The sequence below is a fragment of the Coregonus lavaretus genome (genome assembly GCF_964263955.1).
Source record: "Coregonus lavaretus genome assembly, chromosome: 31".
Lineage (NCBI taxonomy): Eukaryota > Metazoa > Chordata > Actinopteri > Salmoniformes > Salmonidae > Coregonus > Coregonus lavaretus.
The window spans coordinates 29,240,273-29,265,438 of record NC_140018.1 but is presented as its reverse complement, the minus strand read 5'-3'; the positions used below and the strand labels follow the sequence as shown (position 1 = coordinate 29,265,438).

The 25,166-nt window shown below is 42.0% G+C and overlaps 2 protein-coding genes across 15 annotated transcripts in view; both read right to left on the bottom strand.

Annotated features, from left to right (window-relative positions):
- Positions 1-9,664, bottom strand: part of LOC311107122 (sorting nexin-14-like) — a 33,866-nt gene extending 24,202 nt beyond the window's left edge. For 3 of the 6 annotated variants that reach the window (XM_084149608.1, XM_084149609.1, XM_084149612.1), the window contains exons 1-10: positions 5,703-5,789; positions 5,403-5,552; positions 5,048-5,168; positions 4,802-4,878; positions 2,798-2,876; positions 2,669-2,712; positions 2,459-2,546; positions 1,577-1,661; positions 1,285-1,441; positions 965-1,040 (exon numbers count right to left, since the gene is read on the bottom strand). In XM_084149608.1, the coding sequence (XP_084005734.1) occupies positions 965-1,040; positions 1,285-1,441; positions 1,577-1,661; positions 2,459-2,546; positions 2,669-2,712; positions 2,798-2,876; positions 4,802-4,878; positions 5,048-5,168; positions 5,403-5,539 (864 nt within the window). In that variant the 5' untranslated portion in view covers positions 5,540-5,552; positions 5,703-5,789. Of the gene's footprint in view, positions 1-964; positions 1,041-1,284; positions 1,442-1,576; positions 1,662-2,458; positions 2,547-2,668; positions 2,713-2,797; positions 2,877-4,801; positions 4,879-5,047; positions 5,169-5,402; positions 5,553-5,702; positions 5,886-9,581 lie in introns of those variants that run through there. The other 3 variants (XM_084149607.1, XM_084149611.1, XM_084149610.1) reach the window with 3 other exon arrangements.
- Positions 8,963-24,913, bottom strand: LOC311107123 (heterogeneous nuclear ribonucleoprotein Q-like). Of its 9 annotated transcripts, none has more exons than XM_084149614.1 (12): positions 24,560-24,708; positions 22,780-22,945; positions 21,804-21,922; positions 21,616-21,723; positions 21,206-21,319; positions 20,734-20,910; positions 20,451-20,586; positions 20,109-20,314; positions 14,959-15,108; positions 12,491-12,612; positions 11,086-11,612; positions 8,993-9,671 (listed from the first exon to the last, which is right to left on the bottom strand). In XM_084149614.1, exons 1-12 carry the CDS (start codon positions 24,560-24,562, stop codon positions 9,646-9,648), a joined length of 1,854 nt encoding a protein of 617 aa, XP_084005740.1. In that variant the 5' UTR covers positions 24,563-24,708; the 3' UTR covers positions 8,993-9,645. The 9 variants fall into 9 exon arrangements, with proteins under 9 accessions (XP_084005745.1, XP_084005740.1, XP_084005741.1 ...); XM_084149615.1 differs by having other exon boundaries at positions 9,054-9,671; positions 11,101-11,612; XM_084149617.1 differs by having other exon boundaries at positions 9,054-9,674; positions 11,243-11,612.
- Positions 24,914-25,166: the final 253 nt, after the last annotated feature.

The window sequence follows — 25,166 nt, the reverse complement described above, 5'->3', positions numbered from 1 at the left end:
GTTTGCGCCAGACATAGTGTTTTCCCTGATGGCCAAAAAGCTCAATTTTTGTCTCATCTGACCAGAGTACCTTCTTCTATGTTTGGGGAGTCTCCCACATGCCTTTTGGCGAACACCAAACGTGTATGCTTATTTTTTTCTTTAAGCAATGGCTTTTTTCTGGCCACTCTTCCATAAAGCCCAGCTCTGTGGAGTGTACGGCTTAAAGTGGTCCTATGGACAGATACTCCAATCTCCGCTGTGGAGCTTTGCAGCTCCTTCAGGGTTATCTTTGGTCTCTTTGTTGCCTCTCTGATTAATGCCCTCCTTGCCTGGTCTGTGAGTTTTGGTGGGCGGCCCTCTCTTGGCAGGTTTGTTGTGGTGCCATATTCTTTCCATTTTTTTTATAATGGATTTAAATGGTGCTCCGTGGGATGTTCAAAGTTTTGGATATTTTTTATAACCCAACCCTGATGTGTACTTCTCCACAACTTTGTCCCTGACCTGTTTGGAGAGCTCCTTGGTCTTCATGATGCCGCTTGCTTGGTGGTGCCTCTTGCTTAGTGGTGTTGCAGACTCTGGGGCCTTTCAGAACAGGTGTATATATACTGAGATCATGTGACACTTAGATGGCACACAGGTGGACTTTATTTAACACATTATGTGACTTCTGAAGGTAATTGGTTGCACCAGATGTTATTTAGGGGCTTCATAGCAAAGGGGGTGAATACATATGCACGCACCACTTTTCCATTATCTATTTCTTAGAATTTTTGATACAAGTTATTCTTTTCATTTCACTTCACCAATTTAGACTATTTTGTGTATGTGCATTACATGAAATCCAAATAAAAATCCATTTAAATTACAGGTTGTAATGCAACTAAATAGAAAAATCGCCAAGGGGGAAGAATACTTTTGCAAGGCACTGTATATCTGTTTATTCTCGTATCCTATATCACTAAGCACACAACATTCTACTTACAGGATCAGCCATGAAGTCCAAGATGGGGAGGAACACAGACCCTACCATGACCTCTCGCATCAGCAGAGCTAGAGATCTGACAATCAGGAAGACATAGGATTCAGATAAAGTGCCTTATTTCAAATGTATTTAACTGTAGAGTTCTCTGTTTTTCCCCTGAGGAAGATCTGACAGGAAAATGTTCACTCAATATATTTAGTGGTTGAGATCAATAAAACATTTAAATGTCAATCATTTTGATAACAAGATAGTGATAGAATAATACAATTTAGGATTCTGACTGACAGAGGTGCATGGACTGCCTGGTTGGTTGGGCCTACCTGCAGTCAGTGGCTTTGGGAGGCATGAGATAGGCAAAGAGCATCTCCGTCACCTTCCTGAGATAAAGCAGCTCATCTCTGCGACTGCACAGGGCAACATGCAGGTCAGGGCCATACTCATCCAGAGCAGCCTGCTGCAAACCTTCAGTGTTCTTCACTAGAACACACAGAGTATTAAACCTTGCACAGCCAGTACACATTTTGTTTTCTTTATTGACCAACATCTTGCAGTGCAGAATACTACTGTGAGGATGAAAATGTGCAAAACAAATCTACAAAACAAATTGTAAACCTTTTTGTTTGGCCTTTGCAATGATTTCAACGTGCTTCATGGCAGCTTTCATCATTTTGCCGGTAATAAGTGAGGGGACATCAACCTGTGTGAAACAATTACACAGTCTGAAAAATTGCCACAGTACATTAACACTGTAGTAATCATTAGCAATATGTGGATACAAATAACATACGAAACTCTTATATACGCTAATGTTTCTGACAAAGGTTACTATTCTCCCTCTCTCCCTCCCATCCCGGAGGACCTGAGCCCTAGGACCATGCCTCAGGACTACCTGGCCTGAGGACTCCTTGCTGTCCCCAGTCCACCTGGTCGTGCTGATGCTCCAGTTTCCAGTTTTCTGCCAGCGGCTATGAAACCCTGACCTGTTCACCGGACGTGCTACCTTGTCCCAGTCCTGCTGTTTTCAACTCTCTCTACCGCACCTGCTATTTCAACATCTAAATGCTCGGCTATGAAAAGCCAAGTGACATTTAACTCCTGATGTACTGACCTGTTGCAACCTCTACAACCACTGTGATTATTATTTGACCCTGCTGGTCATCTATGAACGTTTGAACATCTTGGGAGAAAAATCTGGCCTTAATGACCATGTACTGTTATAATCTCCACCCAGCACAGCCAGAAGGGGACTGGCCACCCCTCAGAGCCTAGTTCCTCTCTAGGTTTCTGCCTTTCTAGGGAGTTTTTCCTAGCCACCGTGCTTCTACATCTGCATTGATTGCTGTTTGGGGTTTTAGGCTGGGTTTCTGTATAGCACTTTGTGACATCTGCTGATGTAAAAAGGGCTTTATAAATCAAATTTCATTGATTGTTTGAATGATATTCGGAGAACAGAATGTGGGCTGAAAGAGATGAATAGACAGAACTATATATCACCTTCTGAGCGCGTCGAACTAACACAGATGCAAAGAAACGAAAGGTCATTCTCAGTTCATCTACGCATGCCTCATCATCGGTGATGTCCCTATAAAGTAAAGTAATAAAAAGCATAATGAAATACGCATACCAAAATCCCTTTCTTCTCCAGACAGAAAACATAAGTCAAATCATGTCAAATCATTCAAAACTGTGGTAGAATCTACTCACCTGTACCAGGGATATACAAAATTCTCCAGAACCAACTCGAGCACCTAACGGCCAAATATCAATAATTACTAACTGCATTTGTGATTTTCAAAATCAAAATGATATCATTGAAATGATCCATTACTGTACCTCTGACATAGAAGCATCCACTTTTGAGTAGACTTTCAAGTCCAACCATGGCTGATAGTTTTCTAGGAGTAAAGTTGGTCTGTGAAGGACAACATTTCACGTTTTTTGTAATTATATATTTTTATTTCAATGACAATTCAGTCATATATTTATCACACAATCATTTGCAAGCAATTAATGGCATAGTGATGTGTGAATGTGTCAGTCCGTCCTGTGCAGCACATACTCAGAGTAAATGTACATGCACAGTAATAATTCAATATTAAACTGATTATGGCAGTTGGCAGATTATGCAATAGTCATGTAAACACCTTACTCTGCTTATCTTAAAATCGGCGTAAGGTCAAAATCAAAGTAAGCATATGACAATTAAAACACCTGGTTTTCTGAGCAATCTTTCAAATGATTAGGACATGTAAACACCTTTTTAATCGGTGTTCCAGCAGTGTATTTGATCTGCGCATGTGCTAGCATAGGCCGAGCGAGCCTCCCTCTTTAGCGCGAGGTTAGTGAGTTCTGCCCAAATTCCCAAAAGCATTTGGCAATTGGAGTGTATTTGGCGTGAAGTAGTTTTCACATACAAACTTTATATGTATCCGAAATCAGAATCAAATATGCTTCCCAAAAAGAACATGGTCGCTGTGGTAGAACTTTCATTTTGATTGCTGATTGTCTGCCATCAGGTAGCCTGATTTCAGATGTATCCATGTAAACAGGATTATTAGGGAAATCGTTCTTCTTGCAAAGCATGTAAACGTTTTAATCGAACTATTAGGCTATATTAATCTGACTATCCACAATAATCGCATTATTGTGTTAATGTAACCGTATTATAGTGTCCACTAGATGGCAGATTAACTCCAGATGCACCTCTAACCAATGGGGTCAAATCCTTCTTAGCATTTTACTCAATGCCACTTCTGTTCATTGTTCAACACAATATTTATTCTTAAGCATTCACTATGTAAACGTGACATCTGGTCTGTTGACTCTATTTGTGCAATATTGAGTGGCGTGTCAGCTGTTTGTTCACCCGCACCTGCCCGCAATTGCTAATAACCCATCCGCAACTTCCCGATTATGTGATTGTGAAAATTAGGCCTGCATCCGACCCTAACCAACAAATATAGAATTTGCGCTGTACGGTCAGGGATATCGGAACAACTTTTTGACATGGGGTGCGGGATTATCTTTTTTTAAGACTAATTTAGATAGGCCTATGTTCCTGCTTATAATTTCCGACATTTTGGTAGGCTATTTGTTAGTCAACTTGTCTATAATTGGATACATGCAGCTTCTCGTCATTACTTGTTGCCCTAGAAGACTAAATAACATTTCAGCTCGGATTGGATGCATATTTTATGTGATTGAAATACTAAATCAGCTTTTATGATGCTGATAAAGACCGCACCTTTTCAGCCAATACCTAACAGCGCCTTTATTCTCTCAAAATGCTGAAAGAAAGAAATCATATTTCTCCACTCGTGTTCCAGAGTAAAAATGTACATTTGGTGTATGATTTTACTCTTAATATTATATTAGGCTATGTGAGGTTATAGACCTACAGTCAGTTCCATTCATGTGCCATATTCCAAGACATTAGGCTACTGCTCTGACCCTCTCTTCTCTTCATTTTCAATTCTCCATTTCGCAGCTTTTCTTATTGAATTAAACTCTGACATTCTCCTCTTTGCCTAAGTGGATCGACATTAACTTTTTCTGCCCAAGTTCCCAAAAGCATTTGGAGTGTATATGGCGTGCGTATAAGCCTAAACTTTAGGGCCTAACACCAAATAAAAATAAATTAAGAAAAACCTAAATGTAGCCTATAGAAACGAATTGTACAAGATTGATACATTATGGATTTTTAATGCCTTGTTTTCTCTTTAATCAACCTGGCCGCGACCCACCCTTTATTCACACAATATTTCATGATCCTTAACGCGCCCGCGCGGGGACAGCGGGTTATGAGTCAACCCTAGCATCACTAGTGTGCTGACATACCTGTGACGTTTGCACTTTACTTTCCCACACACTGCACAGCTGTGTCCCAATTGAAACAGCTCCTGTTGCTCCTGGTGCTGGACAAATAGAGGGAGATCCTAAAGCTACAAAACGTACTTTTGGATATCCCACTTACAAATGGGAACAGACCCATTAGAAAGTTAAGCAGCTGAGTCACTTCACCACTGGTATGACACTGCATTACCCTCCGACTACTGGTATTTGTGTTTTTAACATTCAACTTACTTTGTTCTTGGGCTTCATGGTGAAGAGGATGTTGGGCAGGAGGGATTCCGTGCCGAGGGAGCAACATAATGTAATCACTCCAGCCAGGAAGGACCAAAACACCATCAGAATGTGGAGATACCTGGAAGAAAAACCTGGTCAGACACACATAGCTAGATATCTAGTTAATGCCTGAACTAAAAAAAAAGAAACATTCTGAAATAATGAGTTTAGACAGGATGCTGAACTGACTTTTCCTGACACTCCAGAATGACCAAGATAACTTTTACTATATGTACTTCAAATTACATTATGACTGAGGCATAACATGTCATTCCACATTAACAAATATCCACTGTATGTCCACAAAATCTACCTATTAAGAAGTATAGTTGATGAAAGCATGAAAACCAGAAGAACGCAAAAGACAGGGTATTGACGTCCAACTTCCCTCATGACATCAATTTGCAGTCCTTGCTTCAGATTCTCCAGATAAACTCGAATACGTTCCATTTTACAATGGGGTCTGTTGAAGTAAACATTACAAAGCTAGATGGATACCCTAAACATGTGACCCATAACACCAGCTAAAATGTACTCGCTAGCTCTAATGTTATATAACATTTTATGTTTTTGCTAAAGTTAACAAGGGAGGCTCGCGACTTTAGCTACTTACTAATACACAATATAATCCAGTCAACTAGTACTTCAAACAGCGAACCATTTTATACATTTGTGCATGTTTCACATTATCTAATTTCTTCTACGATAAGTATTCCTTTTAATTATGGTTAGCATTTTATTTCCCATTTCAGAAAAAGTATTGATTTCCTTGAACGATCGACTATTTCCTTAATCCGACGGTCGTCACTTCCGGTTCTAATCCTCACCACAGAAAATGCCAGCAGACCAGAGAGGGAGGGGTAGGAGAAGCTACTGGAAGATCTTTAGTACAGTAGTCTCTGCTGGTAATTGTTTGGCATTCATAATCATAAACCATTTCGTTTCCTAAACGAAATAGCCTGTTTGAAATATTGACACGAACTTCAGTGAATAAATTAAATTCATATTTAACTATTGCTGTAAATTCCATACCAAAAGGTGTGGTGCACTAAGCAGCATGTTGAATTGTCAGCCTTATTCCATAACATCTACATTTAAATATATACAACAAGGATGAATACAGTCATATGGATAATACAAGAGCACTGCAATAAGTTAAGACAGTGATGAAAATCAAGACCTTTATTTTTTTAAATAAGTTACACACGCCTCAACAGTATAAAACAATTTATTTGCAAGAATGCAAAAACAATTGTTAGCCACCAACAATTGTTTAAAACTGGTAACAGTTTTTCAAATAATTGTTTGAGATGATAGAGGGAGTCAACTGTGTACAAAACCTGATCAAGTTGTTCAGTCTCCTTTATGCAATCCATGGGAAATAAATACATTTTTAAAAAGCTGCAGTATCCCATTTGAACTGGATGAACCCAGTCATATCCAGCTAACTCTGTGATTACATGCTCAACATGATGCAGAGTCAAGACAATTGTCACATACTTAAAATGTGACAAAAAGGCAGCTCATGGATGTCTGATCGACATTCATGTTGTACATCATGATTAGGCAAATATCTGTACACAAAGTAGACTGATGGCTTTCAAACTTAAGTGTGTATGCAACCTTCCAAAAGTATTGTCTGAAAACCCAACGTTGAATTGCATAGAATTCTACGTCGGGCAGAAATTAGCATTTGAATCAAGGAAGTTTCCTCTCACAACCGCTACAAGCCAGAATGTTGAATAAAATGATATTTTAACATACTTTACCAGTTGTCCGTGCGGTCCTTTTGGCGGTGGGAATGCGAGACAATATATCTACAGGAAAGTATAATTAAATCAACTTTTCAAAGCGCTGGTAGTGCATTCAGATTTCTATCACCTGAAGCATGCGCACAAGATGAAAATACATGCTGAGCTCCTGCAACGTGTTTACATGGTTCTGCGCATGGTTCAGGTGATAGAAATCAGAATGCAATACCAGCACTCTGAAAAGTTGATGTAATTATACTTTCCTGTGGATATGTTGTCTCACATTCCTACCGCCAAAAGGACCAACTTCACAGACAACCAGTAAAGTATGTTAAAATATCATTTATTAAACATTCTGGCTTGTAGAAGTCGTGAGAGGAAACGTTCCTAATTCAAAACACTAATTTCTGCCCCACGTAGAATTAGATGCAATTCAACGTCAGGTTTCCAGGCAACCAAAAGGAATAGATCACATACAAAATACTTACTATCCTATCCCGGAAAGAAAAAGGGACACTGCAATGCTTCTGAAAAAAAGTAGATGTCTTTCTGGTGTTCAAGCTTTTACAAAAAGTAAAATGTTCCTAAACTATTATACAACCAGTAACTACATTATCTGAATAAGCACATAGCCAATTCAGTTCAAACCATATGAAAGCAGGGCTTGTTCATTCATTCGCTCATTACATGAGATTATTTAACATGCCCAGTTTGACTGTTGGCAGTGTTAGAATAACAGCATGCAGCACCTATAATAAACAAACTACATGTGCTCTGCTGTTGCCCTTGTGCTATTTAGTGGGTGGAACAAGCCCTGCTTTCATCAATTAAGTTTCCCTACTTACAGTAGACAGGGCAGTTGTATCCTCTGTACTGAGGTAGTTAACCAACCCTTTAAAAGACAAGTTCTGAAAATAACCACTTTCCTGGAATGCCTGACCATTTATGCCAGGTGGTTAACCTAACAACCTGCTAAACATTATCTTAAAACCAATCCAAACAGAATTAAACATGTATTTTCCATCGTAAAGCTGCATTAAGCACACAAATATACATTAGCGTCAAGCTCCTCTGAGCCACTTCAAATTTAGACAAAGTGCAAAAGTCATAACCACATTTCAGGATGAACAGTCCACTGGGAACGCAACATCTTCAATAGTCATTTTAAATGGCATATTCTTTGGGGACATGGGGGAGGTGGCAAGCTTATAAAAACAGAGTGGCTGTGGTTTTGGATTTTCTGGAACCCCACTTGCCGTGGCTAATGATAGAGATTTCTGCACGTACATTATTATTATTTGTTTTACGTAGCTGCTGGCCACTCCGCTGCATACAGTAGATTCTGCTCAGTGGTCCGCTGCTGCTTCACCCTCCTTGACATGGAGGGCAAACTTCATGTTGTAGCCTATACTAAAACGTTTTGTTGTTGTTTTTGTTTACAGTCTATGCTAAAGGCATGCTTTCCATGCCTCAAGCGTGACTTAATGTTATTATTTTTTTCAGGAGGGGAGTTAGGCTACATGCAGCCATCATGTTGTACACAAACGACATGATCGATGCTCGTACAAACTTTGTCGGTTGTAACAGTTGTCTGTTGCAAACATAAGCACGACACAAAAGCAGTCTAGCGATTTAATGTCCTTAGCTGCTGCGTTAACATGCAGCCACTTAGGCAAGCATATCAAACACAAGCATGACACACAGGCAATCAAAATCGTGATTTAATTTAATTTTCTCATTATCGCAAACATTGGCTAGTTCTTTTTTCAGCAACTCTCGCTACGATATGGCAGCATACAATGAAAATTATGACAAATAGTAGGCTGTCTAAAGCAGTAGTTGACAAAACGCCGTAAAGAATAATAGCCCGCCGGGCGATGCAAAACGAACTCTCCCATTGTCAGACTCTGGTTACCTGTCCAGATACATGCTCGCCTGCCTAGAACGTTCAGCTGCCCGGAGTTGGAAATGCTAGGCCGCTTACTCGTGCGGTACTTGCATGATTATTGAAAAGCGAAATAGCAGTTCGTAGGGCCTGAGTGTGGTTACAACGCAAAACTCAAGTGCGGAGTTACATGCAGCTATTTAGGCAGCATATCAAAACACAAGCAAGACAGAGACGCAGTCTAATTAGAGATTTATTTAAATTTTTCCATAATTACAAGCATTAGCTAAGCAGGAGGCAGTCAAAGTAGTATTGTTTTTTTTTTTTTCAGGAACTTTGGCTAGTGTCTACGATAGGACTATAAAAGATGAGCCTACCTCACACAAAAACCTGATTGTTTTTTCTCGAATGGAATTAATGTGTAAGGACTGCGTCCTGCTTGTGCAACTGCAATATCCGTTAAAACAGACAGATGGTTGTATAGCCTTCATAATATATTTTTTGGAATGTTAGATCAAATCACTTCGGGGTTATTTCAGCTCTTCAGAAATATGAGGCAGAGACATAGGCTACCCATGGTTCGGAAGAGGGTGAGTAAAAAGAGAAACGTGAAGCGAGGGGGGAGTGTGAGCAGCAGCTACGTAGTGTGCGTAAAATAACATGCGCAGAACGTGATCTGGATCCTTAGCTTTAAGAGGTTTCCAGAGGGGTGAAAACTCTACTCGCAGCCATGGCCTAAAAAGTCCAAGCAACAAGTGTCTTCGAGTTTGCCCTTTTGATTATCTTCTAATCTGGCAGTCTGGGAGATATGCTCCTGTAAGGCTGGAATATCATTGGACCACTGAGTTGACCTTACCATCACTTCCATTGGCAGCTTCCGGTATAACCCCACATAGCAGGTCAGTCTTCATAGTGACAGGTCAGGACCGGCCTCGACCCCTTTTCCCTGCTAGTCAGGTAACAAAAGGATGCAATTAGAAGATAGATCACAACAGAAGACCACATAACATCTAGCTAGCTACCCACATGTAACTACAGTAAACACAGTCTAATGGACATTAAAGGCAAACAAATTAACTTGAGTAAGGAAAAAGCAAACGTGTTTCTAAGCATTCACCAAGACTTCCACACCCTTCAACTTCACATGCAGCAAGGTTATGCCTTCAGGAAAAGGTCGAGCAGAACAGTGGCCTTGCTGTGTTATTTAAAAGGTGACCAGTCAAGTGGTTGGGATGTAGAAAGATTGGGGGGTATGGCCAAACTACAAGCACTACCTATAGACAGTTCATGCATGCCAATTATTCCCACCTTTGCTCAATTTGAGAAACACGCAAGATCCGTGTTAAGGCTACCAATGACTATGTAGATCCTTCTGGGTTAAGAAAATCGCCAGACTGATTTCTTAATAGCCAAAGGGATAGATTTGAAGTGGCCATCAATGAAAGACCACTTATTTTCATGGCATTTCTTTAACGAGAATCCATTTAATTTGGGCTACGAAATTGTGAAATCTAAATTGAGAATGTTTGAGATACGGTCTTGAAATAAAAAAACGAAACTCAAATGATGGAGTACGTCTCTACACATACGTAACACTTGAATTGTGGAAGATGCCGACTGCTGAGCTAAGTGATATTTTTTTTATGTCATGCAAAAGTGACATTGCAGCATATGGCTAACAAAAGCAAACCTTTAGTCCATTTCTTCCACAAGGAGCCTTAAATTTGAAGAGCGATTTTGCCGAAACATGAATTTGAAACAATTTGAGGTTTTGTACACGTGTGTGTGTATGTTTATTAAAGCAGACAAACAGTAAAAAATACAAGCCAAAATTTAAAGCCCAATAAATAGGACTAGTCTTTTTTCTTTTTACAAGACACGCCATTTCCTAGCATTATCTTCTGTAACATACAAATTGTAGTTTCATTTGTTTTAAATAGGTACATGTTTAGGAGACATAAGTTTAGTTGCTGTTAGCTACTTAAAACATGGAATCGCTAAAAACATACATAAAACTACAGCCAAATAAGACAGCTGGATCACATGATTGCAAATGTTTAATGTTTAAACCTGATTATGGAAATCGCATTAATCAACTTAAAAAATATAAAAACCAGTTCGCCAGAAGCAGGTGGAAGTGTGACTACTGTTCAAGTCCAAGCGGATTTGTAAAATATATACAAGATAAATCTTGCCAGTCACCAAATTGGAAAAAAGGGAGGCAACCATATGGATTTAGGGCAAATCAGATCAAGTCTCTAAAAAAGGATTTGGAATCAATGCCCTAATGTTCTACTTCCACTGTTGCCCAAAATAATCCTGATAAAACTCCTGGTTGTCAGATTTGTAACCATAGTTACCAGAACGATCACCACCTTGGAGCGGTTGCTGAGCAATTGGTTGAGAGCCCCAGTTCTGATTATTGGTCTGGCGCCGCTTGGAATCTGGCTGGTTGTACCCATCAGCTTTGCGCTTTCCTCCTACATTTCCACCGCGGCCACCCCTCGCACCACGTACCCCGCCGCGTCCTCTCTGTTGCACATCTCCTCTGGCACCTCTGCTTGATCCTGGACCACGACACGGGGAAAAGCCACCTCTGCCCCTGGGAGTGCCTGGCCCGCCTCGGCCTCTGGCTGGGGATTCCGCCCGTGCACCTCTGCCCCCTCTTCCTCTAGCGGGAGCCTGAAAGTCATCATAGCCGTAGTAGGGGTCCTCGTATCCCCCGCAGTAGTTGTTGTAATCATAACCATAATAATCGTAGGAATCCTCGTAGCCATAATAGTCGGGTGGGTAAGAATACCCTCCCCTACCACCACCTCTACCCCGGCCGCCTCTTGTGGGAGGGGGCAACTGAGGGGGGCCGTAGTTGTAATAATAATCATCATACCTATGGGAGAAACAAGCAGAACCATGCAAAAATGTTCAAGGCCCTGAACACACATTGACTCATTGTTCTGATTTGATGACTAAAGCCTTGTTCACACTGGCAGTTTAAGGTGACTCAAATCCTATTTTCTTGCATATCCGATTAGAATCTGTTGTTATTTTTCCGGCAGTCTGAACAGCCAAAAATCACATGGAATCAGATAATTCAACACACATTTCAAACCACCTTCGTAGATACAAATCTGATTCCTGGCCATGCAACTTGTCTGAATGGTCAAATCTGATTTATTTGCCCCCAAGTGGTTTTTAGACTGTTATTTTGCATATCTTGTTGCTTGTTAGCTGCTGTTTTGACAGTTTGACAAGAACACACTGTAGCTACCTAGCTTGTTAATTGTTTACAAACAAATGAGTGAATGTGCTAGAAAGATAAACAGCTACCTAGCTAGATAGTTGACTGCTGTGGCTAGCCAAAAAGGACTTGTTTTAAAAGGCTTTACGTGTTATTACACTACTTGAACATTCAAAGCAACTGGGAAACGTCCATGGCAGGCATTGTTGTTACCTTAGCTTGCTACATAACTTGAGTGATAGGAAGCACGAGCACCACCGATCAGCCTACACCACTGCACACACATCCATCTTTACTATGACAACTAGTGTAGCCATGTCAGCAAATGACTGCCGTCTGAACACACACAAATCTGATTTGGTCACTTGTACCTTGCTGTCAGTACTCCAAAACGGATTTGAAAAACAAAACTGATTTGAGCATTGGGGCCTGCAGTGTAAACAAGGCTTTAGAATAAGTCATGCACCAATTTCAAATTGGGCCTTAAAGTGGAGCGCAAAAAAACATTTTGTAAAGACATCTCTTACATGTTTGTTTTGGCTGCTTGTCTCTGAGCTTTGCGTTCCTTCCTCTTCTGATCGGGGGGCTTTGCAAAGACTATGTCAATGTGCTCTCCTTCCAGAACTTTGCCATTCATTTCAGCCAACGCCTGTGGAGATGGTGGCAAACTACAGTCATCATACAATTACACACCCTCAATGCACTGTCATTCATGCACACCCTCAATGCACTGGCTTCATCAATAAGTGCATCGATGATGTCGTCCCCACAGTGACCGTACGTACATACCCCAACCAGAAGCCATGGATTACAGGAAACATCCGCACTGAGCTAAAGGGTAGAGCTGCCGCTTTCAAGGAACGGGACTCTAACCCGGACGCTTATAAGAAATCCCGCTATGACCTCCGACGAACCATCAAACAGGCAAAGAGTCAATACAGGTCTAAGATTGAATCATACTACACTGGCTCTGACGCTCGCCGGATGTGGCAGGGCTTGAAAACTATTACAGACTACAAAGGGAAGCACAGCCGCGAGCTGCCCAGTGACACAAGCCTACCAGACGAGCTAAACCACTTCTATGCTCGCTTCGAGGCAAGCAACACTGAAGCATGCATGAGAGCACCAGCTGTTCCGGACGACTATGTGATCACGCTCTCCGTAGCCGATGTGAGTAAGACTTTTAAGCAGGTCAACATTCACAAGGCCGCAGGGCCAGACGGATTACCAGGACGTGTACTCCGAGCATGTGCTGACCAACTGGCAAGTGTCTTCACTGACATTTTCAACATGTCCCTGACTGAGTCTGTAATACCAACATGTTTCAAGCAGACCACCATAGTCCCCGTGCCCAAGAACTCTAAGATAACCTGCCTAAATGACTACCGACCCGTGGCACTGACGTCTGTAGCCATGAAGTGCTTTGAAAGACTGGTCATGGCTCACATCAACAGCATAATCCCAGAAACCCTAGACCCACTCCAATTTGCATACCGCCCCAACAGATCCACAGATGATGCAATCTCTATCGCACTCCACACTGCCCTTTCCCACCTGGACAAGAGGAACACCTACGTGAGAATGCTATTCATTGACTACAGCTCAGCATTCAACACCATAGTGCCCTCAAAGCTCATCACTAAGCTAAGGATCCTGGGACTAAACACCTCCCTCTGCAACTGGATCCTGGACTTCCTGACGGGCCGCCCCCAGGTGGTAAGGGTAGGTAACAACACATCTGCCACACTGATCCTCAACACGGGGGCCCCTCAGGGGTGCGTGCTCAGTCCCCTCCTGTACTCTCTGTTCACCCATGACTGCATGGCCAGGCACGACTCCAACACCATCATTAAGTTTGCCGACGACACAACAGTGGTAGGCCTGATCACCGACAACGATGAGACAGCCTATAGGGAGGAGGTCAGAGATCTGGCCGTGTGGTGCCAGGACAACAACCTCTCCCTCAACGTGACCAAGACAAAGGAGATGATTGTGGACTACAGGAAAAAAAAGAGGACTGAGCACGCCCCCATTCTCATCGACGGGGCTGTAGTGGAACAGGTTGAGAGCTTCAAGTTCCTTGGTGTCCACATCACCAACGAACTATCATGGTCCAAACACACCAAGACAGTCGTGAAGAGGGCACGACAAAGCCTATTCCCTCTCAGGAGACTAAAAAGATTTGGCATGGGTCCTCAGATCCTCAAAAAATTCTACAGCTGCACCATCGAGAGCATCCTGACTGGTTGCATCACCGCCTGGTATGGCAACTGCTTGGCCTCTGACCGCAAGGCACTACAGAGGGTAGTGCGTACGGCCCAGTACATCACTGGGGCAAAGCTCCCTGCCATCCAGGACCTCTATACCAGGCGGTGTCAGAGGAAGGCCCTCAAAATTGTCAAAGACTCCAGTCACCCTAGTCATAGACTGTTCTCTCTGCTACCGCACGGCAAGCGGTACCGGAGTGCCAAGTCTAGGTCCAAAAGACTTCTCAACAGCTTCTACCCCCAAGCCATAAGACTCCTGAACAGCTAATCATGGCTACCCGGACTATTTGCACTGCCCCCCCACCCCATCCTTTTTACGCTGCTGCTACTCTGTTAAGTATTTATGCATAGTCACTTTAACTCTACCCACATGTACATATTACCTCAACTAGCCGGTGCCCCCGCACATTGACTATGCAACGGTACCCCCCTGTATATATAGCCTCCCTACTGTCACTTTATTCTATTGTATATATAGCCTCCCTACTGTCACTTTATTTTTTACTTCTGCTCTTTTTTTTCTCAACACTTTTTTGTTGTTGTTTTATTCTTACTTTTTTGTTTAAAATAAATGCACTGTTGGTTAAGGGCTGTAAGTAAGCATTTCACTGTAATGTCTGCACCTGTTGTATTCGGCGCATGTGACCAATAAAATTTGATTTGATTTGATTTGATTTGATTTACTTACAGCAGTGTATTGTCATTATATTATCACTCAATATAAGTACCTTGACTGCACCGTCCCGCTCATCAAAGTGAACGAAGGCGTAATCTTTCAGTTTTTTCACTCGCTCCAGTTTACCAAACTTGCCGAAGGATTTTTCAAGTATTTCTTCCGTAACACTATTTGCAAGGTTTCGGACAAACAAAACTTTGACCTGTGGGTTGAAATGCACAACGGGAAACGTGTTAAGAACTTCAACTACATGGGTTACACACAGGCATCAGTGTGATCTCCACCCAGTTGAAGACTAGCGGTTGTATTTTGTTAAATGAAAGACATCCAAGGTTGATCAATCAACTGCAAGCCTATGAAGCGAGACTTCAGGTTGGAAATATATCAATGAAAATCTCCAGTGTCCTTCCACAGATTAAATAAATTGGAACCGTTCAGAAACTCATGCTATCCAGAAACCCTGGTATCGTCCCAAATGGCACCCTATCCCTCTACAGTGCCTTCAGAAAGTATACACACCCCTAGACTTTCCACATTTTGTTATGTTAGACTGAATTTTAAAATGGCTTACATTGAGATTTTGTGTCACTGGCCTGCAATACCCCATAACGTCAAAGTGGAATTATGTTTTTAGAAATGTTTACAAAGTAATACAATTTGAAAAGCTGAAATGTCTTGAGTCAATAGGAATTCAACCCCTTGTTTATGGCAAGCCCAAAAGATGTTCAGGAGTAAAAATGTGCTTAACAAGTCACATAATAAGTTGTATGGACTCACTGTGTGCAATAGTGTTTAACATGATTTTTTAAATGCCTACCTCATCTCTGTACTCCACACATACAGATAATTGTAAGGCCCTGCAGTCGAGCAGTGAATTTCAAACACAGATTCAACCACAAAGACCAGGGAGGTTTTACAACCCCTTGCAAAGAAGGGCACTTATTGTTTGATGGGTAAAAATACAAAAAGCAGACATTGAATATCCCTTTGAGCATAGTGAAGTTATTAAATACACTTTGGATGGTGTATCAATACACCCAGTCACTACACAGATACAGGCGTCCTTTCTAACTCAGTTGCCGGAGAGGAAGGAAACTGTTCTGGGATTTCAACATGAGGCAAATGGTGACTTTCAAACAGTTATAGAGTTTAATATCTGTGATAGGAGAAAACTGAGGATGGATCAACAACAAATTTGTTACTCCACAATACTAACCTAAAATGACAGAGTGAAAAGAAGGAAGCCTGTACAGAATATGCATCCTGTTTGCAATAAGGCACCAAAGTAAAACTGCAAAAAATGTCCCCCCGAAAATGTTCTTTATGTCCTGAATACATAGTGTTATGTTTGGGGCAATCATAAAATAATAAATAATATGCCATTTAGCAGACACTTTTATCCAAAGCGACTTACAGTCATGTGTGCATACATTTTTACGTATGGGTGGTCCCGGGGATCGAACCCACTACCTTGGCGTTACAAGCGCCGTGCTCTACCAGCTGAGCTAGAGGACCACATCTCTGAGTACCACTTTTTTCAAGCACGGAGGTGGCTGCTTCATGTCATAGGTATGCTTGTCATCGGCAAGGACTAGGGAGTTTTTTTTAGGATAAAAAGAAACAGAATAAAGCTCAGCAAAAGCAAAATCCTCAGCAGGCCAATAATCTTAAACACAAGGCCAAATATACACTGGAGTTGCTTACCAAGACGACATTGAACGTTCCTGAGTGGCCTAGTTACAGTTCTGACTTAAATCGTCATGAAAATCTAAGGCAAAACTTGAAAATGGCTGTCTAGCAATGATCAACAACCAACTTGACAGAGCTTGAAGAATATTAACAATAATAATGTGCAAATATTGTACAATCCAGGTGTGCAACGCTCTTAGACTTACCCAGAAAGACTCACGGCTGTAAATCGCTGCCAAAGGTGATTCTAACATGTCCTGACTCAGAGGTGCGAATACTCATGTAAATGTGATATCGGTTTTCATTTTCAATAAATGTGCAAACATTTCTACAAACATGTTTTCACTGTCATTATGGGGTATTGCCAAATCATATAAAATTTTAGTCACATGCGCCGAATACAACAGGTGTAGACCTTACAGTGAAATGGGGGGGGGGGGGCAATGCAAATAGTCTGGGTAGCCATAAGATTAGATGTTCAGGAGTCTTATGGTTTGGGGGTAGAAGCTGTTTAGAAGCCTCTTGGACCTAGACTTGGTGCTCCGGTACCGCTTGCCGTGCGGTAGCAAAGACAACAGTCTATGACTAGGGTGGCTGGAGTTTTTGACAATTTCCTTCCTCTGACACCGCCTGGTATAGAGGTCCTGGATGGCAGGAAGCTTGGCCCCAGTGATGTACTGGGCCGTACGCACTACCCTCTGTAGTGCCTTGCGGTCAGAGGCCGAGCAGTTGCCATACCAGGCAGTGATGCAACCAGTCAGGATGCTCTCGATGGTGCAGCTGTAGAACCTTTTGAGGATCTGAGGACCCATGCCAAATCTTTTCAGTCTCTTTAGGTGGAATAGGTTTTGTCGTGCCCTCTTCACGACTGTCTTGGTGTGCTTGGACCATGTTTGTTTGTTGGTGATGTGGACACCAAGGAACTTGAAGCTCTCAACCTGCTCCACTACAGCCCCGATGATGAGAATGGGGGCGTGCTCAGTCCTCTTCTTTTTCCTGTAGTCCACAATCATCTCCTTTGTCTTCATCACGTTGAGGGAGAGGTGGTTGTCCTGGCACCACACGGCCAGGTCTCTGACCTCCTCCCTATAGGCTGTCTCGTCGTTGTCGGTGATCAGGCCTACCACTGTTGTGTCATCGGCAAACTTAATGGTGGTGTTGGAGTCGTGCCTTGCCATGCAGTCATGAGTGAACAGGGAGTACAGGAGGGGACTGAGCACGCACCCCTGAGGGGCCCCCGTGTTGAGGATCAGCTTGGCGGATGTGTTGTTACCTACCTTAACCACCTGGGGCGGCCCGTCAGGAAGTCCAGGATCCAGTTGCAGAGGGAGGTTTTTAGTGATGAGCTTTGAGGGCACTATGGTGTTGAACGCTGAGCTGTAGTCAATTAATAGCATTCTCACATACAGTGTGGGAAAAAAGTATTTAGTCAGCCACCAATTGTGCAAGTTCTCCCACTTAAAAAGATGAGAGAGCCCTGTAATTTTCATCATAGGTACACGTCAACTATGACAGACAAATTGAGATTTTTTTTCCAGAAAATCACATTGTAGGATTTTTTATGATTTTATTTGCAAATTATGGTGGAAAATAAGTATTTGGTCACCTACAAACAAGCAAGATTTCTGGCTCTCACAGACCTGTAACAACTTCTTTAAGAGGCTCCTCTGTCCTCCACTCGTTACCTGTATTAATGGCACCTGTTTGAACTTGTTATCAGTATAAAAGACACCTGTCCACAACCTCAAACAGTCACACTCCAAACTCCACTATGGCCAAGACCAAAGAGCTGTCAAAGGACACCAGAAACACAATTGTAGACCTGCACCAGGCTGGGAAGACTGAATCTGCAATAAGTAAGCAGCTTGGTTTGAAGAAATCAACTGTGGGAGCAATTATTAGGAAATGGAAGACATACAAGACCACTGATAATCTCCCTCGATCTGGGGCTCCACGCAAGATCTCACCCCGTGGGGTCAAAATGATCACAAGAACGGTGAGCAAAAATCCCAGAACCACACGGGGGGACCTAGTGAATGACCTGCAGAGAGCTGGGACCAAAGTAACAAAGCCTACCATCAGTAACACACTACGCCGCCAGGGACTCAAATCCTGCAGTGCCAGACGTATCCCCCTGCTTAAGCCAGTACATGTCCAGGCCCATCTGAAGTTTGCTAGAGTGCATGTGGATGATCCAGAAGAGGATTGGGAGAATGTCATATGGTCAGATGAAACCAAAATATAACTTTTTGGTAAAAACTCAACTCGTCGTGTTTGGAGGACAAAGAATGCTGAGTTGCATCCAAAGAACACCATACCTACTGTGAAGCATGGGGGTGGAAACATCATGCTTTGGGGCTGTTTTTCTGCAAAGGGACCAGGACGACTGATCCGTGTAAAGGAAAGAATGAATGGGGCCATGTATCGTGAGATTTTGAGTGAAAACCTCCTTCCATCAGCAAGGGCATTGAAGATGAAACGTGGCTGGGTCTTTCAGCATGACAATGATCCCAAACACACCGCCCGGGCAACGAAGGAGTGGCTTCGTAAGAAGCATTTCAAGGTCCTGGAGTGGCCTAGCCAGTCTCCAGATCTCAACATAGAAAATCTTTGGAGGGAGTTGAAAGTCTGTGTTGCCCAGCGACAGCCCCAAAACATCACTGCTCTAGAGGAGATCTGCATGGAAGAATGGGCCAAAATACCAGCAACAGTGTGTGAAAACCTTGTGAAGACTTACAGAAAGCGTTTGACCTGTGTCATTGCCAACAAAGGGTATATAACAAAGTATTGAGAAACTTTTGTTATTGACCAAATACTTATTTTCCACCATAATTTGCAAATAAATTGATTAAAAATCCTACAATGCGATTTTCTGGATTTTTTTCCCTCATTTTGTCTGTCATAGTTGACGTGTACCTATGATGAAAATTACAGGGCTCTCATCTTTTTAAGTGGGAGAACTTGCACAATTGGTGGCTGACTAAATACATTTTTTCCCCACTGTAGGTGTTCCTTTTGTCCAGGTGTGAAAAGGCAGTGTGGAGCACAATAGAGATTGCATCTGTGGATCTGTTGGGGCGGTATCCACATTGGAGTGGGTCTAGGGCAGGGTTCTTCAATTCCGGTCCTGGAGGGCCGAAACACCTCTGTTTTTCATCCTCTCCTTCTAATCAGGGGCTAATTCAGACCCGGGACACCAGGTGAGTGCAATTAACTACCAGGTAGAAATAAAAAACAGAAGTGTGTCGGCCCTCCAGGACCGGAATTGAAGAACCCTGGTCTAGGGTTTCTGGGATAATGGTGTGCAGATGGGTGAAAAAATCTATTTAATCAATTTTGAATTCAGGCTGTAACAAATGTAGAATAAGTCAAGGGGTATTAATACTTTCTGAAAGCACTGTATATAGTGCACTACTTTTGAGAAGGTCCAATGGGCCCTGGTCAAAAGCAGTGCACTATATAGGAAATAGGGTGCCCCTTATTTCATCACTTTGTAATCAGCAGATCACTTACCTTGGCCATAACCTCTGGATCAGGGTCCTCGATGGGGTCTGCCCATTCCACAGTAACCGCCGTCCCCCACACTTTCACCTTGCCACTCATTAGCCTGCGTCTGGCCTGAGCAGCAGTTTTATGGTCCTCGTATTCCAAAAAGCAAAAACCTCTGTTCTTCGTTTTGTCATCCGGCTGATGGTACAGTATGACATCGTTAAGACCCTCTGTTGGAAATAGAAAAAGTTAGGTGAGGTTTGAGCAAAATGTGATCTTGAAGTATTTAGTCACAACCACAGACATGTCGTTGACTTAATAAAATGAAAAGTGCCGATCTCACCCATCAACAAAGACCTTTCTTACCTGTGACTTTAGCAAACTCCTCCACAATCTGTTCTTTCGTTTTACTCTTGGGGATGGAGCCGACGAACAGGCGGTTATTGGCAACAGATATACACACTCCAATGTGTTTGCCGGGGCGTATTTCATGATTATTACACTGGGGAAAGAGGAACTCATCAACCAGTGTGACAACAAGGATAAATATAAAACAGCCATGGCACAGACAATGCCAAAGTGCATACTTCCAAACGGACTGATAGGCTGAAGAGACAGGCCATAACTGGAGGCACGGGGAGACACTGACCAGGTTTACTGCCGCCAAGGCAGCCTCTTTAGTGCAGAAAGTGACAAAGGCGTAGCCCCTGTTCAAGCAACTAAGGGGGTCCATCATTAGACGTAGATCCCAGATAGGTCCCGCCTTCTCAAAGAGGGGCACCAGCTCATCCTCAAACAAGTCTCGAGGAATTTTCCCAACAAATATCTGCAAAGGGAGGTCATGAAACATGTAATGAAGAAACATTTGTGAGCAGCTAAGAAATTGCTCAGTTCTGGAAACGTAAACACCTAAAATATTTATGGGAATCAAGGAGATGAGAGCAGAAAAAAACCATTTAATTTCAGCGTTTTACGTTTCGGCCCAGTCAGATCTTAGCGGTAAGCTCTCAGTGTAACAAGAGTCACTCCAGAATTACAAATGTCATCATAAGGCCAAACAGAGATTTGTAGACATTTGATGGTCTCATTCAAAAGTGTTCACTGAAAGATAAAGACCTTACCTCTGTTCCAATAGTGGGTTGAGCACCTGAATACACAGACTCTGGAGGGGGGCCTCCATACTTCCGCTGACCCGTTGTCACATCAAGTGTATAGATGGTTCTATCAAGCAGAGCCTGCCATTATCAAAATAAAAAATATTTAATGTTGCTGTAACCACACACAAACACAGCTTGATTTTCACACATAACCACAATAACTCAGCTATGCAAAAATATGCGATCACTTAGTCTAAATTGACAGACCTTTGTAACATTGGTATAATATTCCGACAAGCTAAGTCAAGATCAAGTCTGCCAACAAACGAGCAAGACTCTTACAATAGACGATGCCAAGGTGGTGGGAAGAGATTGGAACAGAGGCATGCTTTCATCTCTAGAAAGAGTAAACTTTCTTCCTGGTGTTGACATACTTTTATTTTCGCCTCATCTGGTCCTTTCGAAGAATCTGAAACTCTCGTCCCTTGCTTCTCCCTCTGTCTGTAAGTCTTCATTACTCCACAGAGGAAGGCACTTTTGTTCTGAAAAGGAAAGTTGGAACTTTTAGTACTCCCTGTGTTTCATTAAATCTTCAACCAAGTGTAACACAGCAGCCACTTACTTGCACATGCGACAGGTCACTTTCCTTAAACTGAAGCAGGACTTGCAGAGCACCTTCTTCGTTAAATTCTTTCAATGCTTCAATAGCTCTTTCATCTAGGTCACTGTGCGCTACCAGGCCTGTAGAAGAGCAACATTTCAAGTATAACCATTGTTTGCCAAATGACAGCACAAAGAACTCACGGGAATATGTCCAATCAGATCTTAGCGGTAAACCATCACAGCAATGTTGAGTTGCTCCAGTATTTGAGTATAGAGATCATCATGTGGACAACAAAAATAGAAGAAAAAAAGTGTAGCCACTGCTTGAAATAGTCCCAGCTAGGCTAGTTGTACATTATAAAACATGAAGAATTATGATTTATGCTTACAGAAACCAAGGAAATGCACATAGACAAGCTCATCAAGAGGGAAAACTATCTCGCTATCTGCACCCACAACCAAAAGTATGAATCCTACTGCATGAACCAGGTCAGCTGTACATGCACAAATAAATTCAGACATCTGAACCGCCCCACTACGCTTTTCTTTTGCAACCCAGTTATAATTAGCATGTCCATAATGTGCCTTCAGGGGACATCACCTGTCCCAGCCTAGGCAGCTGCTGCCATTGTTCCTGCATATGTCCAGCTGGCCCCAGAGACCATATCAAGACATCCTTATTAAAGACATGCTCCGAAACTTTGGCGACAACTAAGTATTTTTTAAACCTCCCGCTTTGGGCTGGATGTGTCAATGTGTAGTTCATACATGCATAACCTATTAGCAGAATTAGGGTTAGCCATAGCCTAGCTCCTCAACTCCATCCAGACACAATGCATTCAAATTCACAGTTCTTTGGTATGGTGAGAATAGCTTTGTTGTTACTATTATTATTTTGTAAATAAATTACAAAGTTGCTAAGCTTCTAATATAAATACAAACTAAAAAGGATGAACATGACTCAAACTGTTAGGTTATGCATAACATGCACTTACCTGCTATGTAAATTGCATCTAGTTTTTCTGCAACTTTCTGTGGTAAACCAGCATCTAATAAAGGCTGGTAATTTTCTGAATGGGTAACTTCAGCTGTAGTTGTGTCCACTTCAGTTGTGTCTATTGGTTCCTCTGTACTATTCCCATTTACATGATCGGTCGCCATCTGTTTAATGCAATGATGAGTAACATTTATTGAATAACCGGGTAAGTTCATGTTCCAATAACACATAAGTACATACTGCACTTTGCCAATTCAAATAAGCAAAACATACAAACTTCCAGGCATATCATCATTGGTTGCCTGGCATTAAATACTATGTCGGGCAGAAATGAGTGTTTGAATCAGGAAAGTTTCCTCTCACGACCTCAACAAGCCAGAGTTAAATAAAATGATATTTTAACGTACTTTACCGGTTGTCCTGTTAGTTGGTCAATTTGGAACAGGAATGTGAGACAATATATCCACAGGAAAGTACAATTACATCACGTTTTTAATGTGCTAGTCGTGTTCAGATTTCTATCACCTGAAGCATGCACAGAACCATGTAAACAAGTGCACGAACTCGACAAGTATGCATGCATCTCCTGCATATTTTTTTCTTCTTGTGCACATGTTTCGAGTGAATCTGATAGCACTACCAGCGCTCTGAAAAATTGATGTAATTATACTTTCCTGTGGACATACTGTCTCACATTCCTACATCCAAAAGGACCAACAGGTAAAGTATGTTAAAATATTTTATTCAACATTCTGGATGTAGAGGTCGTGGGGAAACTTTCCTGATTCAAAAGTTATTTTCTGCCCAACTTAGAATTCAATGTAATTCAACGTCGGGTTTCCAGGCAACATCATTGCATACCAAGAAGCATTTAATTAATTGTCCTAGCCAGTTTGGTGCATATAATACAAAATCAACCCTCTTATGCTAATCACGAAACTACTGCATTGAAGAAAAATTGTTATGACAAAAGCCATCATCAGTTATGTTACGTCGATGGTCTTGTTTTAACAAGTTAGCTAGATACTAGGGTGACAGGGCAATTTTTTTTGTCAGGACACGTCCATAGACACCAGGCTTTATACTGAACATATTACTAGCTACCTGCAATGGGAGTCATTGGCTAACATTTGCATTCGAGCAGAACCAGCTAACTACTTACTGTAGTTACCTAACGTTACACGTGCTTTGTGTACACCCATATTGTTTTCTGAAACTCTTGCTGCAGGCTTGTTTAGCAATGCATTGGAAGCTAACTAAGTAGCTTAACTACGTTAGCTAACGTTACTATAACGTAACTGAAAACAACTTTAACGTAAGTTAGATAGCCAAGAAGAGATGTTTGAGAATGTCAGTTCAACGTTTCAACGACTTAGCGAATGTATTAGTTTGCTAACTAGCAAGCAATGTTTCAAGACTTCAGTCTTTGCAATCCCATTGACCAGTCCACGAGACATCCACGCCGCGTAGCCAATGTTAGCCATAGCAACCTGCTTACCAGTAGTTGCTAGCTAAAGCGAATAACATGTAGCTAGCTAACGATAATTAACCTTTGTCATGCGTTTCTCGTCTGAAATGTCACACCGCTTCGGCCTGGTCTCCAGCCGCAAAATAACTAGCTAGCTAACGTTATCTAGCTCTGACGAATTCATTTTCAAAATGTCGGGTAGGACTCGAGTTAGCTAACCACTTTCCACATTGTTTGAGAACACTGCCAGAACAAAACACGTCACTTATCCGCGTAGCTTCACCAGTTAACACATCATGTAAATACTTACCATTCGATAGTTCAGCAAGGTACAAGGTGATGATTTTGTCTGATTTCAGGGTGTGTGTAAAAAAATAAAATAAACTACGATTCCCGGCTTAAGGTTTAGGTCAGGTTCCCGTCCCGATGATGTGAAATGGCGGCTAGTTGACTGACGCTGAGAGTGTTGTCACTAGTTACCACAGCCACAAAGTCAAACTTGACTAATTCATATAAACAGAAATGAGTTTTGGGGTCTTAATTTAAGATCAGGGTTAGGCATATGGTTAGCAGTGTGGTTAGATTTAAAAAAATAGATATTGTAGAAATATGCGGGGTGTGTGACTTTGTGGCTGCGGTAACGAATGACGACCCTGCAAGTGCTTCTACATCTATGGGGTTTCTGCAACTGCTAACCACGGGCTGGTGCATTTTCGCGGGGCTACTGGGAGCTTTTGGCACAGAACAGAAGCAATGGCATAGTAACATTATTTGTCCAGAACAAACAGGGAGACAAAGGTGTTAAATATTTCAGGCATCATAACTATCTTCTTCACTCTTCATGTCCCATGAATTAGTTATTCTCACAAGAAAAGGTATCAGGGCATATGGACCCAAATGAAAGTGTACAGTGCCTT